The sequence below is a fragment of the Monodon monoceros genome, unplaced genomic scaffold (genome assembly GCF_005190385.1).
Source record: "Monodon monoceros isolate NGI ecotype Baffin Bay Population unplaced genomic scaffold, NGI_Narwhal_1 Super_Scaffold_21, whole genome shotgun sequence".
Lineage (NCBI taxonomy): Eukaryota > Metazoa > Chordata > Mammalia > Artiodactyla > Monodontidae > Monodon > Monodon monoceros.
In genome coordinates, this window is record NW_021703778.1 from 98,352,194 (window position 1) to 98,370,151 (window position 17,958).

Genomic DNA, 17,958 nt, shown 5'->3' on the forward strand with positions numbered 1-17,958 from the left:
ATTTTAAGCCTCACCCTTCTGAGAACACTGGAAGTGTTAACTTAATGCGCTTGAGTAAAATGCTATAGAATCATTGCAAAATTTAAAGAAGCCAGGAGAACAGAATTATAGGATTTTAAAAAAAGTTCTCTGGAAGTTCCCTTGTGGCCTAGGGGTTAGGATTCGGCGCTTTCACTGCTGTGGCCCGGTTCAATCCCTGGTAGGGGAACTGAGATCCTGCAAGCCGCGAGGCACAGCCAAATAAATAAATAATAAAATTGAATTCCTTGATAAATCACCTTGCCTGTCCCTGTGCCGCAGGAAGGACAACTGTTGGATCCATTCCAGTCAAATGAGACCATATCTATTCTGAAAGGTTTCCAGTTAGGATGATTCCCCAGCTCTCCCTCAGATGCCCAGTTAACATCTCATGTACAAAATGTACATGAATATCTAATCGATTTCCCTTACATTTTAGTTGAGCCCATTTGGTTTTTTCCATTGTCTTTAGGGCCTGGAACACATATGACATAATTATTAAATCACTTCTCAGACTTCTTTTCCTTAGCATCATAAACCTTTCATCACAGATCCAATTTTTCCCATTTTTAATCATCTTTCAAGTTCCCTGTGTCACCTCTGTAGTTGTAGAGATTGAAAGAGGTCAACAAATCCCATAAGAGAGAAAACGAGCTAATGGCTATTGTGTTTTATATTCTAATTATATATGTCAGTATTATGCTGTCACTTTAATGATGGCCCCATGTTAACGGCATGATTTTAAATACAACTAGATTTTCTCAATCGTCACACTTACACTGTATATCTACCCCAACAGTTTGCTTGTCTTTGCCTATAAAATAATTCTTAACATTTTACAGCACTTTATAGTTTATTTAATAGTTCTACATGATCCCCACAACCATCCCGGATTAAAGCAAGGCAGGTATTATTTTTTACAGTTTAAAAAAATAAAAAAGGAAGTTCCGAGAGTTTCACTCCCCCGAAGGCATGTAGTTAGTAAGTGACAACCAGAACCAAGACAGTTCAGCTGACATCCATCAATCCAATGCGCCTTCCATTCTACAACCAAAATACACGTACAGCACTTTGGGTACACTTACCGAAATAGATGACTTTGTTATCACAATCCTATGGTTATGTCTGCCCTTTTCATAGCCTTTAAATTCATGATCCATGCTTTTTATATTAGAGGAGGTTCTACCCTGACCTTCATTAAAGCTTTTACCAAAATAACTCTTTTATTCTCTCTCTTTCTAGAGCAAGTAAAGAGAACTTATCAACTTCCACTTAAATATGACATTGATCATGAGCATTTATTTGCTCTGCTTCCCAAAACCCTCTTTTAAATGAGGGTAATTTTTTAAAGGGAAGTATGAGTCCACAAGAATAAACAGACTGAGAGGGTAGACAGCAGAGTTGAGAAGAATATGTAGATGCTGTTAGAATGTAACATGCAGATTGGATGATGTAGCCAGTTAGACATTTATCAACCAGAACAGTATCTGGAATACAAGTCAAATCCAAAAAGATTCAATAATGTTCTCTCAGTAAAATTTCTAGTAAGAATAATCTAAATTATCCAATAGTCTAAATAAACATTCAGTTCATAAAATGAACGTGAGACATTTCAGTCACCACAGCTCAGCTCTGAAGGACTGGGCTCAGGAAGACAGCAACAACAGCCAAAAATGGTGGTGGTGAGAAAATGGCTGCTCTGGGACCAAAATCAGTCACCAAACCAAGTGTTATTTGACTACAGTTTGCCATAAGACAAATTTTTTAAGGAACAGATCAAACTGGATGAAAGCTGGGTACCTCTGGAGATAATATAATTCAACAGGTTAAAATCCCTCAGACTTTAATAGAAGTAGTAAGAAAATCAAAGTCAAAACCCATGAAAATAAATAAAGATAAAATCAGAAGCTCTCCATGCAAAACTCTCTGATGAGTATAAAATGTCTGATGACTGATGACCATAAAAAATGATGTAAAAACAGATCCATTTATATAAAAGGCTTCTCAACTGGTACAACCCTAGGTGACAAAAGAAAGATTAGAAGATAAAGGTGAAGCACAAAATATTCAAATGAGAAACTGAGACCTCTGACCAAAAGCATAAAGAGAGACTCTCTAATACTTTTCGAGAAAGATTAATTTGCAAAAAAATAAAAGAGAGAGAGAAGGCAAAATGAAGTATAAGCTAAATTGAGAGCTGAAGAAGAAGAAAAACAGCAGTGCTATAAATGCTGAAATGAAATCTCTAGAAGATTAGATTTTTGCTGAGTTTTTTGGATGACTTAGATGATCCAACCTGTAGAGAAGATCTACACTTCCTTTCCTCAAATTGTGGGGAAATAAAGTGGATAGACTTCATCAGAGGTGCAAAGGAGAGAAATAATCCTATTTCATGAGAAAGCCGAAGAAGCACTAGATATAGCCGAAGAAGCCAATAATGGTAACCTCCAATTAAAGAACAAAGAAGAGAGGTGGGGAGTACCAGGAGAGATAAAACAAAGCGCTGAAAACAATCGTGGTGGATCAACCAGAATCCCTCAACAAATGGAAATCAAAAGGTCACAGATTTAAAGGAAAAGGAAAAGGAATTAAAGCTGCCTAGGCTGGGTCTGTTTAAGGAAAACTACAGTTTCAGAGCAAGAGAATGAAAATTGACAGTTAATGATAAACATGATAAAAATGAAGCAGCTGGACCAGTAAAAGTAGACAAAGAGTCTTCATCAAAACAATAGAAAACACAATGGTGCAGGAGACCAGTAGGGTAGCAAACAAATTTCTAGGTATTCAGCTGCTTCTATCTTTGGAGGTTTGAAAAAAAAGAAAATCAAATTAGACCCACTTCAATGTCCAGCTGTAAGAAAGGAAAGATTTGTGTGTGTGTGTGTGTGTGTGTGTGTGTGTGTTTTAACCTGTGTGTGGTTTAACCTTTTTGTTGTTGTTGTTCAAATAAAGATTTTTTTAATGTATAGTTCTGCTTGTGTTACTTCAAATGATTCCAATATCAAAGGGAATGTTTTTCCACTAAATTGCCTTCGTAGTATAAGAATATATTAGTAAAAACTAATAAAATACATATCAAAGAAAAAACAAAAGAACTAAATCAAAGAGGGCAAATACAACTCAAACTGTCCTGCTGCTTCATGGGAAAAAAGGTTCAAAGTTTAATGAAAAAATACAGGCTGCTAGAGTGACAGCCTTCTTTTCCCTTTCGGTCTAATTGCTGGCAAAAGGATGCAGAGGCAAGAAAATCTAATATTATAATTAAAATCTCCCCCCCCAAATCAACTTTTCTTAAAGTTACACTGAGGAAGATATATAGTAGCTTTTTTTTGAAGGTCTAATTGGCTTTATTCAATGATTCATGAATCAGGCAGCATCCCATCTATAGGATAGATGGGCTTTTCCTGTAACAGCTTTAAATGAAAATATGCCTAGAGAACTATGCTGACCAAACTGTAGTCTAATCATTTTTATTTGTTCCACTTAAAATAAACAGCTTAGGGCTTCCCTGGTGGCGCAGTGGTTGGGAGTCTGCCTGCCGATGCGGGGGACGCGGGTTCGTGCCCCGGTCCGGGAGGATCCCACATGCCGCAGAGCCTGTGAGCCATGGCCGCTGGGCCTGCGCGTCCGGAGCCTGTGCTCTGCAGAGGGAGAGGCCACAGCAGTGAGAGGCCCGCATACCGCAAAAATAAATAAATAAATAAATAATAAATAAACAGCTTATAGACTTGCACATAAAAGACTGTTTTCCTCATGTTTATCTTCAACGTTGCTTCAGTGCATCCTGCTCACACTGTAAACATTTGTCTAACTCTGGTTATCTGTGACATCTGAAAAGAAAAATAATAAAGCATATGGCATGGTTTCAATAACTCACCATTTGAAAAAAAAGTAGGAGGCAGAAAAAATGCCTAAAGATCTAAGTTTTTATGCCTGAATGTGAGAGTATGGTGCCATTTTCAAAGGTTTTGAAACATAACCTAGAACTGCAAGAATACTGTTCAAAAAGAAAAGCTGAAGGCATGATTAGCTATAAGATGAAGGCTTCCAGAAAGCGTACTGAACAGATATCTGAAGACTCCCAATCCTACCAGAAAAAGGACTTCAAGCAAACTAGTCCCCTTCCCATATCCTCCATTTATAAAAATGAGATGCCACTGCCCCTGGCCAGAAACTCAAACAAAGCAGAAAGCACCTGCATGTTGAAGACACAGGTTGAAGGTGCTAAAAAGGGCTGCTTCTCCCAAAATGTTTCCCATGGTCTATGGTAGTAACTGAAATTCTACCGTGAGAAGTCCATTTTCGGACGTTTTTTTTCCCCTTGTATAGAGAGATACATAAAGAATAGGCAATGGATATAGACAACTTAAAGGATTATTAAACAAACACAAGGAACCATTATCCAGATCAAGAAATAGAATACCGCCGACGCCACAGAAGCCTCCCTACCAACCCCAACGCACACCTACTATGCGCCCTCCCCAATCATTTCCCCTCATCTCTCCACTGGAGGTGACTGCAGCCCTGATTTTTGTAATAATCATGTCCTTGATTTTCATTTTACCATTTAAACATGCATCCCTAAATAACACAGTTTACTTTTTGTTGTGTTTGAACTTTCTATGGATAGAATCATACTGAGGTATTTTGGAGGTATTCACATAAGGTTTCAGAGATTCATCCACTTACAATATTTATGTACTCATCCCACTGTTAATGGGCATTTGAGTTGCTTCCATTTGTGGCTCTTCTGAACAAATACAGCTATGCACATTCATGCACATGTCTCCTGATACACACGTGCTAGAATTTCTCTAGAGTTATCTTCCAAGGTTGGAAGTACTGGAGCGTCAACTTTATTGGAAAATGACAAACTGTCTTCCAAAGTTAATATACCAACATACATATACACCAGCTGTGTGCACAACAGAAATTCACTCTTTGAATTCATTCATGGTCTTCAAAAATTCACCACTGTAATGGAAATCCTACTAGGAGAAGAACACCCCATTAAGCTAGGTATACTCTTAGCAGAAGGTCTGCCTTCAAAATGGCAGTTGAGAATTGGACCAGAGGTGTAGGCAAAGCACGGCTAATTCTGGAATAGGAAATAATGTCTAAAGAACAGTCCAAAGCAAAGAGCCCCTGACTGGGAAACCAAGTCTGGATGACACATTGCAATGGCGATGGTGATCCTTCATGACATGTGGCAGACACCGAGATGGGGGAGAAAAGCAGATTAATAACTATAGGGAACAAAGCGCTGGAAAGGGGAAAAGACTGTTTTATGACTTAACTTAAGGCCACCAACTTTTAAATGTTTAGTAACTCAGACCACCACCACTGATTATTCAAGAAATAGACTCAATAAGTCAGTTATATTATACCCAAGGATAACTTTTAATTTCTCAGGAAAACAAAGATATATAAATTGTTGGCAACCACTGCTATTATGTCTAACATTCAAGGAAAAAAAAGAAATTGGACTTTATTTTACTGAACACAGTTAACTAAGCTTCTATCAACAAAAAATTTCAGATAAATACTAAACCTAGGTACCTTGGTTACACATTAAGCAGAACTAAAATCAGTGGTAAATTTGGGATAAGATGCTGACATCACCAAATCAAACACTGTTACTTCCTACTATTCCTGCATTTCCTACTGAGAGAAATAGCGCTGCCTAAGATTAGACAAAAACATGAGAGAATAGGATTCAAATCCAGATCTGTTCTACCGTCAAAAGTTATATACTCTTTAGAAGACTGAAATGCAAGGTGGAGTAATTATGCCACCTCACTCCACTAATCTAAAAATGGTTGTAAAAGTTTCAGTTATACAAGATAGGTAAGCGGTAGAGATCTACTACACAGCAGAGTACCTGTAGCTAACAATACTGTACTGTATACCTATAATTTGCTAAGAGGGTAGATCTTAAGTGTTCTTACCACCAAAATTAATAATAAGATAAAGCAGATGGGAGGAAATTTGGGGGGTTGATGGACATTCTATGGCCGTGACTATTTCACAAGTACAAACTTAATCCCCGAACTCATCAAGTTGTATATGTTAAATATGAACAGCTTTTTATATGTCAATAATACCTCAATAAGGTTTTTCTTTTTTAAAGGTTGTGAAAGAATGTAGCAACTGATAAAATTTAACATGCTTCAGAAAACAAAGCAAAATTTGAATTTGTAAGAGGAAATACAAGAGAACATATCTCTGTGATCTGAAGGGAAAGATGAATTTCCCAAACAAGGCACAAAACAACACAAACTGTAAGACAGAAAGTTAATAAATTCAATTACATTAAAACATAAAACCATGCACCAAAAGATACCATTACAAAAGAGAAAAATCCCATAATAGAAGATATCTGTAAAAATAAACATCAAAAGTATCAAGAATATATTAAAAATATGTCAAGAATATATTAAAAATATGTCAATGAGAAGCAAACAAGCCAAATGGTCAAAGAATGTGTGCAGGCAGTCCACAGAAGCAAGCTAGCACAGCAAAAAAAAGATGCTCAGCCTCAACAGTTAGCTAAGGAAATGCAACAACCCAGCCCTCCCCGCCAGCTCAGACACGCACTCACGATTTTATACTAGAGTACATCATTATCATCATTTACAACCTCTGCCCCACTAAACCCAAACTTGAAATGCTCCACTCTATGGCCTCCACTTCCCCCCTTTCCGACTCATACCCCTTCAAGGAGGTCAACAATCCTTCTGCACAGAGAAATCTACAGTCCACTGATCCCATTATCTTTCCTCTGCCCCTCACCTCTCATGCCTGCATGTCTCTCTTTACCCAGCTTGAACGCAACAGCAATCATTCTTATCACCCCTTTTCTGTTTCTCACTTCGTTGCATTTGCTTGGCTGAACAACAATATAATCATGATTAAATCCTACTCTCCATCCCTCCATACCTGCACCCATACAACAGAATGTGAATGGGGGAAAAACACACCTTTTCTCACCTTAAATTCATGACCATCAACCTCCCGTGGGCGTCCATGAGCACCCAGCAACCATACCACATTTTCCTATTTCATTCAGTTTCCCACTCTCTAGACAGCTGTTTCTTTTTTTTTTAGTACTTTTTTTTATTACTGAAATGTAGTTGATTTACAATATTATGTTAGTTTCAGGTATGCAGCAAAGTGATTCAGTCTATTTTTTCAGACTATTTTTCATTATAGGTTATTATAAGATACTGAATCTAGTTCCCTGTGCTATACAGTAAATCCTTGTTGCTTATCTATCTTATGTACAGTAGTTTGTACTTGTTAATTCCATACTCGTAATTTATCCCCCCCTTCCCCTTTGGCAACCATGAGTTTGTTTTCTATAGATAACTATTTCTTAACTTCTACTCTCTCCTCACATTTCCAACACCTCCTCCCTGACTCTCACTGACAGCTTTCTCATTTCACTAAGAAAACAGAAGCAATCAGAAGACAGCTTCCTCAAGCCCCCATCACATCTACCCACCTTCTACCTACACCTATGCCCAAATATTCTGGGTTTCCTGCAATTACAGTTGAAAAACTGCCCCAGCCCCTGGCAGTGGGCAATCGCTCCATCTGTACAAACGATTCCATCACCTCATGTGGACCAAAGAACACAGATCCAGCAAATCTCACCTCTTCTCACATTATTTTTGACCTCTTTTCTGGATCTTTCTATCAACAGATAAACATGCAATCACTTCTCCCATGTTTAAAAAATATGTTTTGACCTACTTCCTCCACCAGCCCATTATTCTCCTTCCCTTTATAAACAAAATTCCTCAATATTAATAGTTGTTTATACTTTCTGTCTCAAATGTCTCTCCTTCCATATTCTTTTTGAATCCAAGAAAATTTATCCCACCACTCCAACAAAACTGCTGCAGCTAAGCTCACCAGTAACCTTATGTTGTTAAATCCAACTGTCAATTCTTGGTTGTCATCAGCTGTGTTTGACACAAATCCCTCTTTCTTCCTGGAAACACTCCTTCATTCCTTCTTCATTCTCCTTTGCTGTTTTTTTTCTCATTTCCCTAACCTCTAGACACTGTGGTACCCAGGGCTCAGTAGTTTTCTACTCAATAACTCCCTTGGTCATCCTCATGCATTCTCATGACTTTAAATACCATCTGGCATCACCCAAATGTTTATCTCCTGTCCAAACCCAGGTCCTGAACCCCAGATACCTTTATCCAACAAGCTACTTGGAAATATTTCCAACCTACTTGGAAATATTTCCAATATTTCCTGTTGGGTGTTGTGCTAGGTCTCTTGCAGTTACCACTCCAGATTCACTCTCCACCCGTCCCCTCTCTGTTCTGCCCTAGGAGGTTGATCTATATGGATCACAGCTTCAGGCTTCCCTTGCCTTCTGACTTCCAGTAGGTTAAGCTTATGGGGAGCCTTGGCAGGAGAATGAAGGAAAAAAGGAGTCTAAGACCAGAGCACTTATTCCCCTGTCCCTCTCCCTGTAGAGTCACCTTTGCTGGCTACATCTTTAGACCGAAGGTGATTCATCCTCTCAAGGCAAACTTCTCACATGAAGCTCTCCTTCAGAGCTCTGGTAACAGGGGTGGTAACATCTCTGCCTTTACCTGCCCTCCCAATGCTGTACTATCTTTGTGCTTTCCCTCCATGCTACCTGTAACTTTGGAAATTACTCCTTCATTAAAACTTCTTTATAATTATATTGAGTGTACCATCTATTTCCTACAGGATTTTGACTAATACAGATGTCTAACTGGCATCTCAATTTTAACACGTGCAAACTGAGCACCTCCTATAGTTTTATCCATCTCATTTAATGTCAAACCCCTTCTTCTAGCTCTGCAGGCCACAACCTTGGTGTCATCCTTGTGCATCGCTTAATCTCATACCCCACATGTGCAAGTCCGATCTTATACCCTACATTTGCAGTTCTTTCAAAATAGATCGGAAACTCAACCATGTTTCACCACCTCCACCGCTACCACCCCTAGCCCCAGCCACCATCAGTACTTGTCTGCATTGCAGTCGGCCCTTCATATCTGCAGGTTCCACATCCGCGGATTCAACCACAGACAGAAATCTGCAGATACAGAACCCACAGAAACAGAGGGCTAGCTCTACTACACCATTTTATGCAAGGGACTTAAGCATCCACAGATGTTGTTATCCACTGGGGGTCCTGGAACCAAACCCCCATGAATACCAAGGAACAACTGTATTTCAGTAGCCTCACTGGTCTACCTGCTCCCTCCCTCACCAGTCTTCAGGTTATTCCAACTCAGCAGTCAGAATGATCCTGTTAAAACAAGAGTTAGCTATATCACTCTTCTCTTCAAAACCCTTCAGTGGCTGCACATTTCACTCTGAGTAAAAGCCAACATCTTTATAATGGTCTACAAGCCTCCAGGTGATCTGGCCACGTGACGCATCTCTGACCTCACCGCCTACCTGCTCACTTTGCTCCAGCCACGCTGGCCTCTCTGCTATTTCCTTTACTCCTATCTCAAAGCCTTTGAACTTGCTCCCGCCTCTGCCCGGAACATTCTTCCCACAGATACCCTCAATGCCTGCTCCCTCACCTTCCTCAGGTCTTTTATTCAAATGTCATCGGTAAAATTTTCTCTGGCCACCTTTCTAAAATTGTAAAGGCCCCTCCTCACTTCATTTCTACCCTAAGCAATTATAGCCATTTGACATCTTACATAGTTTCCTTTTCTTTATTCTGTGTCTCCACCCTCTAGAATGTCAACTCCACGAGGCAGGTGTTTGTGCCTGTTGTTTCACTTTTGTATGCTCAGCCTCTGAAACGGTACCTGGAAATGGTGGGTGCTCCAATAATTGAAGGAACCTCAACTAGATACCACTCAATCAATTGGCCACAATAAAAAAATTTTTAAAAAGGGCATCCCTGATGGCACAGTGGTTGAGAGTCCACCTGCCGATGCAGGGGACACGGGTTCGTGCCCTAGTCCGGGAAGATCCCACATGCCGCAGAGCGGCTGGGCCCGTGAACCATGGCCGCTGAGCCTGTGCGTCCAGAGCCTGTGCTCCGCAACGGGAGAGGCCACAACAGTGAGAGGCCCGCATACCGCAAAAAAAAAAAAAAATGTCTAACAGTGCTACATATTGGCAAAGACGGCAGACTCTAGGAAGTTCAGCTCATCTCCTCTTTGGAGAGCATTTTGGCAATATCTAGGAAAGTTTACAGTGCGCACGTCTATGATGTTTTTTCTGGGTTGTATATTTATTTATACAAACAATGATAGTATACTAAAAATCAGAATCATTCCAAGGAGTATGGTCAGTGATATTTTTTCTGGGTTGTATATTTATTTATACAAATAAGGACAGTATACTAAAAATCACAATCATTCCAAGGAATATGGTCAGCCTATCTAGAGGATATTCTTAATATTTTATGATCACAGAATGAACTCCACTTCTCAAAAGTAATCCAATATAGCCTACCCCACCATAGAGGAAGAAAGCACAGAAGGTCTTCTCAGGCTTATGCTGTAGTGAAAAGAAAATGATAGATCAGCAGCAGAGTGGGGAAGAAATGTAAGGACATATCAAGATGTGACAGTTGTGATCTCCCAAGAAACTAATCACCGATAAACCACTTAAGAAATCAGTAAGCAAAGACAGACTACAAGAAAAATATACATACAAGACCCAAACCATGCCAGGCTTTAAGTTATAAATAAAACGCTACAATAAATAACCAAAATCATAAGCCAATGTGCATAACTTTTAGATTAGACTAGCATTCTGAATTGCTTTCAAACATTTATGCAGTCCCTTTTATTGCCAGATACCGTCCTAGTAACTTGACTACACAATTGATTCAATTAAATCCACTGGTAGGCAGTCCACATGCTAATTTTATGCACTACTTCAATGTGCCCCCTAAATCTTTTAGTGGAACAGCTGGTAAAAATTGAAACTGAGGAGCCCACATTTTATCCTTCTCCTATCTTGAAAAAAAGTGCTTATAAATCCATAACTGGCCAAAATGCAGGTAATGAGAGGGAAACACTCATCTGAGTGGCAAAAAGATGAGCTACCAGTCCCTGAACAATGAGTTGGATGCCATCATCCAAACAAGGGGGTTACGCTATGTGGCGTAAACATAACGACCCCAGGCTGAATCTGCTCTCCTACTCAAATCTAATACTCTCTCCGCTTACCTCTTCGTTTCCTACTCAAAGGGTTTATTCTATTAACTTGGAAGACAATTCATCACTTTATGATACTTAGTTTGGTGCAGACATTCAAAAATACAGGCAGATGAGAAAAAAGAAAGGTACGGCTCAACAGCAACATAAAAGCTGGGGAGAAGAAGAAATTCAAAGCCAACTGTCTGAAAATATTACTTTCACTTTATTTCTCTGTTTCTCATGGCTTCATCCTTTAAATTTTTTTTAACCTGGCAATTTTTTTGAGGTAATTGTAAATTCAGATAGTTATAAGAAATAATACAGCAAGATCTCCTACACGGTTGGCCCCGATGATAACATTTTGCACAACTATAGCATAATATCCCAACCAGGAATTGACATTTGACATAGACAGAATCCACTAATCTTATTCAGATTTCCCCTGTTTTATTTGCACTCACTTTTATGTGTGTGTATATAAGAGTTCGTGTGTGCACCACCACAATCAAGATATTGATCGGTACCAGCACTGCAAGGATCCTTCGTGTTGCCCTTTTAATGAGCACATCCACCTCCCACCCACTCCCCATCCGTAACTCCTGAAAACCAAAAGTCTAGCCACCAGTTATCCTTTGAATTCTTATGCCACACGCTGGTAGGGAATAGCCTTCTATACAACCAGCTCTGGTCCATTTCCTGTTACTACTCTCAGGCTTCACACTGCTGTGCGTTGCTCAACGGAGTCAATCTTAAACAGCTGGTCAAAGAAGGAGTGAGCGTCTCCCCTTGCTGACAGAGAAGACTGTCCAAAACCAACAAAGAAAGTATCAGTATTCAGACACATATGGCTACAATATATGCCTACCCATGTGTACCCATAATATGTACGTTCTTGGGTATAAAAGGAAAAAAGAATGTATATTCTAGAAACTTTGTAAAGCTTTGTATAAACTTCAGTACTACTTCCTCTGAAATCAAAGAAAACACTTCTGTTTCTCAGCCTACCCAATTTAGAGGGGCATAGTTTAGCATTTTTCATTCCTATAAAGCCTTTTACCCATTTCAACCAGGACTGAAGTCTTTCTACATCAGTACATGGAAACCCAGATCTCCATTTAAAGAAATGTCACTTTTTCCTTGCCAACCATTAGATACACTGTCCTTTACCTGGATTTAAAATCCAAAGAACAAACAATGAATTTCTAGCTATTAAAATGCTATTTAAAAGGGAACATAAATGCCTGTGCAACTTTCATAGCACTAAGCAGTCCGCACGCAACTGGAATTCATACCTGCAGAGCTGAGGAGAGTGCTGAAATCTGTCCCCCTCTGTGATTCTCCACTTTCATTATCGACCTCTTTTTCAGTATCTTGATATCGATCCCAGTTAGAAACTATCTTCCTTTTAGAATAATTTCCCTGTTCTTCATTCTCTTCTCCATAGGTCTCTGCATCACTGTCACCTTCGACCTGCAATCATTAGAGACAAATCGATAAGCAGGCAGTGGAAATCTTAACCTTAGTAGCCTTAGCAGTAAAAATTTTTAAAAACGAATGAAAACAAAAAAATAGTACACAGGTATCACGATAAAGAGCACATCTTATAAACCAAGCTCTATGCAAGTATTAAATAATATTTCAAGAGAACCCCACTATATCAGAATGTACTTTCAGTGTAAACTCCTCATTTAGCTGTGAAAAGGAAATCTGATGAGCTCCTACCTAAAATCAGTGTAACTGAATCACTGAAGTCTACCCCCAATGTAACCCTATTTCAAGAGTTGTTTCTTCTTACTGAAATAGTCAAGGTTGTAAGAGTCTTAAATTCAAAAGACTTTAGGATGGAAATTAGTTCTTCCAATTTACAGATTTTACAAACACATTCCATAAGTATATTTTATAAGCTTTAAATGGGAACCTACTCAGATGCATTCCAGAGAACAGTTTCCAGACCTGGGCATTAAAATGTTAAGACAGCATGCAGAAAAATGCAGAATGTGGGAAATTACAAAAGATAAAGGGTCTAGTTTCTTCAACAAATAAATTGCAAGGGAAAAAAAATGATGGGGGAGGAGGGAGAAACCTATAGATTAAAAGAGCTTAATAACACACCATTGTAAAGCAATTATACTCCAATAAAACTGTTTAAAAAAAAAAGCTTAATGGACACGTAACCATTGTAATGTTGGGAACTTATTTGTACTCTTATTCAAACACTATAACTAGAGAAAATCACTTATAAGACTATTGAAGAAATGAAAAGGCAACCTACAGAATGGGAGAAATATTTGCAAATCATATCTGATACAGCCTCTCTTCCAATAACTGATTTTAAAAGCAACTGTACAAAACAATATGTGCACAATTATATTTCTATATGTTATAGACCCAACAATACATTTGCCAATAACAGCAAAAAGGACGTGAGTGGGAGCAAAACTGTATTAGTCTAAGGAAATAACTCTATATGGGGAATACACAAAAACAAATGAAAAAGACTAGAAATAGGAAATAAGAAGGCTCTTGTAACAAAAGCCATAAATATATGCTTACTCTTCTTTCTTCTCTCATATTCTTTAAAAGATATAAAATTATATAAGGCAATAATTATAACAATGTGTTACTGGTTTTGTAACATATGGATGTAATATGTATAACAACAATGCCACAAGAAGGGGAAATGGGGACTGGAGTGTATTGGAGTAATGTTCCTATATCTCATTGGAATTAACTTATCTGATGCAGATTCTAATAAGTTAAAAGGTATATGGTAAGCCCTAGAGCAACCATTAAGGGAATAACTACAAAAAAGTGAAAAAAATCATTAAAGGATTTAAAATGTTACATTAGAAGTATTCACTTGGTGCAAAAGAAAGCAGTAAAGGAGGAACAGAGGAATGATATACATGAGACATGTGGAAAACAAAGTAAAATGCAGATACAAATATCCAACTGTATCAATAATAGCATTAAATATGAATAGATTAAACGAAACAATTCAATCAAAAAGGCAGAGACTAGCAGAATAGATTTTTAAAAATCCAACTATATGCTGTCTACACTAGACATGTTAGATTCAAAGATAAAAATATCATTAAAATGAAGAGGATGGAAAAAGATATCCTATGCAAAACAGTTCGCCAAAGAGATGTAGAGTGGCTACACAAATATCAGACAAAATAGACTTCAAGGCAAAACTGTCATAAGAGACAAAAAAGGGCATTATACAAGGCGAAAAGGGTCAATCTATCAGAAAGATAACAAATGTAAACACTTAAACATATGTTCCTAAAGATAGAACCCCATAATATATGAAGCAAAAGCTGACAGAATTGAAGGGAAAAATAGTTCAACAATATTTGGAAACTTCAACACCTCATTTTCGATAATGGCTAGAACAACTAGACAAAAGGTACCAATACACACAGCAGAACAAATAAAAATATTTACTCACTGAAGCTGTAGTCCTATTTAACTTACGACAATAATTTACATTAACTTGCAATCAGCTTAATTTAACTGGCCAGCCTATGAACATCATGTTTAGGCAACATTATTTTTTAAATATCCTCTTACCTTTTCTTTCAAAAAAGCAACAGTCTTTAAAGATGTTTATCATTAAGAGCTTGCAGATAAGCCAGTAAAATCTGGGAAGTTACTAATACATAACAGCTAGACAACAGATCCTATTTAAAGCCTTTTATACTCAGGAACCTAGCTTTTGAAGGTCCCTGTTCTACTTTCTTCTGGAGTAAATGGGTGTAGAAAAAGCTTTCCTGCTTTGAACCTAATAAGGAAGTTGAAAATAGTCAATCACACATTTTTCAACAAACTCGTATGTTTCTCACAAAATGCAATTATACCACAGAAGGGAACAGGTGGGATAGAAAAATATGAAAGAGAACACTTTTAAGGAAACCCTCCTACAGAAAGTAACTGGAAACTGATTTCAGTAATTAAGTAATAAGGTCAAATATATCCAACCAAAAATGTTACACTGTGTATAATTTGAAAATTATATTAATTCATCCTACTATAAAATTTTTAAATGTTATCAAGCTTTAAAATATATCATTAGTTAATAATCTAGTTGCCAACTTTTATATTTTTAACCCTATTAAGGTTATTTTTTTCTCACATCATCATTTGGACCCTAAGCAGCAACTAATACGTCACTACTTTTTACTGACGTGTAGTTGATTTACAATGTTGTGTTAGTTTCAGATGTACAGCAAAGTGATTCAGTTATACCTACATATTTTTTTTTTCAGATTCTTTTCCGATAGGTTATTACAAAATACTGAGTATAGTTCTCTGTGCTATATAGTAGGTCCTTGTTGGGCATCACTATTTTTTTAAATTATGCTTTTAATAAAAAAAAAATTCACACGCCATCATGGTTAAAGAGTTCAATGACAGCTTTCGGTATTAGAAAAGTGTGCTAGCAAAAATAACTTTTATATATCATTTCAAGAAGCTAAATTTTAATAAATGATTGAATAAAAAATATAGTATATACCTAGTATACAGGTATACTAAGAAGGACATTTCCATTTGTCATTGTGTATTAAATAAAATACACATTACAGCATGATCATACTTGAAAAAAATCAGTAAATGCAATACATGGCATATATATATAACAACGTACGTAGTATTTAAGCTCCAAAATACTGTGGCCATTAAGAATGGGAAAAAAAGTGATCCAGACTGTATTCAAATTCAACTGTTTCTCTAGCAAGAGAATTATATACAGCCTCTTTTCTTGTCCCTCCTTGTGATCAGTATATGGGAAAGAAGAGAGGATGGAGGCATCTGAGAACAGAGAAAATGGTAACCCAGCCCTCAAAGTTCAGTGACACTTCTCCACAGGCCTCCTCACTCACCCCAGTCCTTATATCTTTCTTTCTCAAGTCTTTCTTTCTCACCTGTGTTATTGTTTCAGAGCGTTGCCTAAAATTAGAAGGCATAGAAAGCCAATTGCCATTTGCTGGCAGCCCATCTAAGACCTTGAGTTTACTGCTTCCATGATTTAAGGGCAGTCTGGGAAATTAGACTGCAGTAACTTTCATTGGGCCAACTGGTGATTTTATTTTTTTTCAAATTTTAAAATAATAGCTTTATTGATGTATAATTCACATACCATGCAATTCACCCATTTAGAGTATGTAATTCAATAGTCTTTAGTATATTCACAACATTGTGTAACAATCACCACAATCAATTTTAGGACATTTTCATTACCCCAAAAAGTCTGTACCCATTAACAGTCACTCTCCATTTTCTAGGAAGCCCCAGAAAACCACTAATATACTTTCTGTCGCTATAGATGTGCTTATTCTGGACATTTCCTATAAATGAAATCACTTCTCTGACTGCATTCTTTCACTTAGCATAATGTTCTCAAGGCTCATCCATGTTGTAGTGTGTGTCAGTACTTCATTCCTTTTATTGTTGAATAACATTCCATTGTATGTATATACATTTTATTTATCCATTCATTCCAACTGGTGATTTTAAACTCTACTTTGTGTTTGTCCTTTTATAGAGTCCTTATGGAAAGGAGGGTGGGAGTGGCAACAGAATGAATCAGTTTCGCTTTATCTGCTTTACAACTTGAGCTCTGTGTAAGAATTCAGGCTTAAAAAGGTTTAAAAACTACCAAATTAATCCACCTTGTAAGTCCCAACTCCTAGGTAAAATTCTACGAATTAACATCAACAATTTTTCCAGTAGAGAAGGCACTAAATGCAACTATAAGGAAGACAATTTGCTTCTTGCTGTGGTTATGCTCTAAGTCACACAAATTAACCAGAAAAGCAACTAAGAGGCCTTCAAGTAAGAACCCTGCTTTATCAAAACATTTGACTAAAAGGTTTTACATACACAAAAATAGTCAACCTTCGTATAAAGAGTGCATGTAGACCAAGCATTCCTGGGTAAAGCTCAGTGTACAAAACATATTCCCCTCTATCACAGCCATTGACAGTTTACTCTTCCTAAGAAGGCAAATGGTACTTCAGGTGCACCTGCCTCTGTCCCAGGGATTACACTGCATGGGCTTAACACTGGAAATCAGATTTTCTTTTTCTTAGATCGAAGTAGAGTGATGTACAATATTATAAAATTTAAGGTGTACAACACAGTGATTCACAATTTTTAAAGGCTATATCCATTTATAGTTATTATAAAATATTGGCTATATTCCCTGTGCTGTATAACATATCCTTGTTTGTAGCTTATTTATTTAATACACAGTGGTTTGTACCTCTTAAACCCCTACCTCTATCTTGCCCCTCTCCTCTTCCCCCTCCCCGCTAGTTTGTTCTCTATAGGCCAGATTTTCTTTCAACTCTGTCTCAGTTAAATTTTCATCTCACTTCTCTACCAGCACAGGGTTGGTTTCCTTAGTTACTGAGGTTTTAATGTCATCACTTTTCATTTGCAAGAAAAATCACAGACCACTAAATAGCTGTTGTTTATCTGGCCAACTTTAAGACACTCCCCAAACCCTCAAAACACCAGAGAGAACTTAATTAAATTAGTAATTATCAAGCTAAAGGGAACCTGGGTAGCCCTGGTCCACCCTCTGCCCTCAAGCAAGATCATGTAGAAATCACATTGGGCCAGTCTACCTGGGTCTATGATTATGTTCTCTACCTAAATTAATCATATTTCTTCCTTCATAATGACAAAGTTCTGATTCCTTAATCATTATCACTGATTGTTCTACATCTCTTAAATTCCCCATGATCATTTCTAGTGGTTATAA

The 17,958-nt window shown here is 37.6% G+C and overlaps 1 protein-coding gene across 1 annotated transcript in view; it reads right to left on the reverse strand.

Moving 5' to 3' along the window:
* AVEN (apoptosis and caspase activation inhibitor) overlaps nt 1–17,958 on the reverse strand; it is a 190,977-nt gene that overhangs the window by 142,844 nt on the left and 30,175 nt on the right. Inside the window, exon 2 of the mRNA XM_029237023.1 lies at nt 12,479–12,656. Coding sequence (XP_029092856.1) covers nt 12,479–12,656 — 178 coding nt within the window. The remainder of the gene's footprint in view (nt 1–12,478; nt 12,657–17,958) is intronic.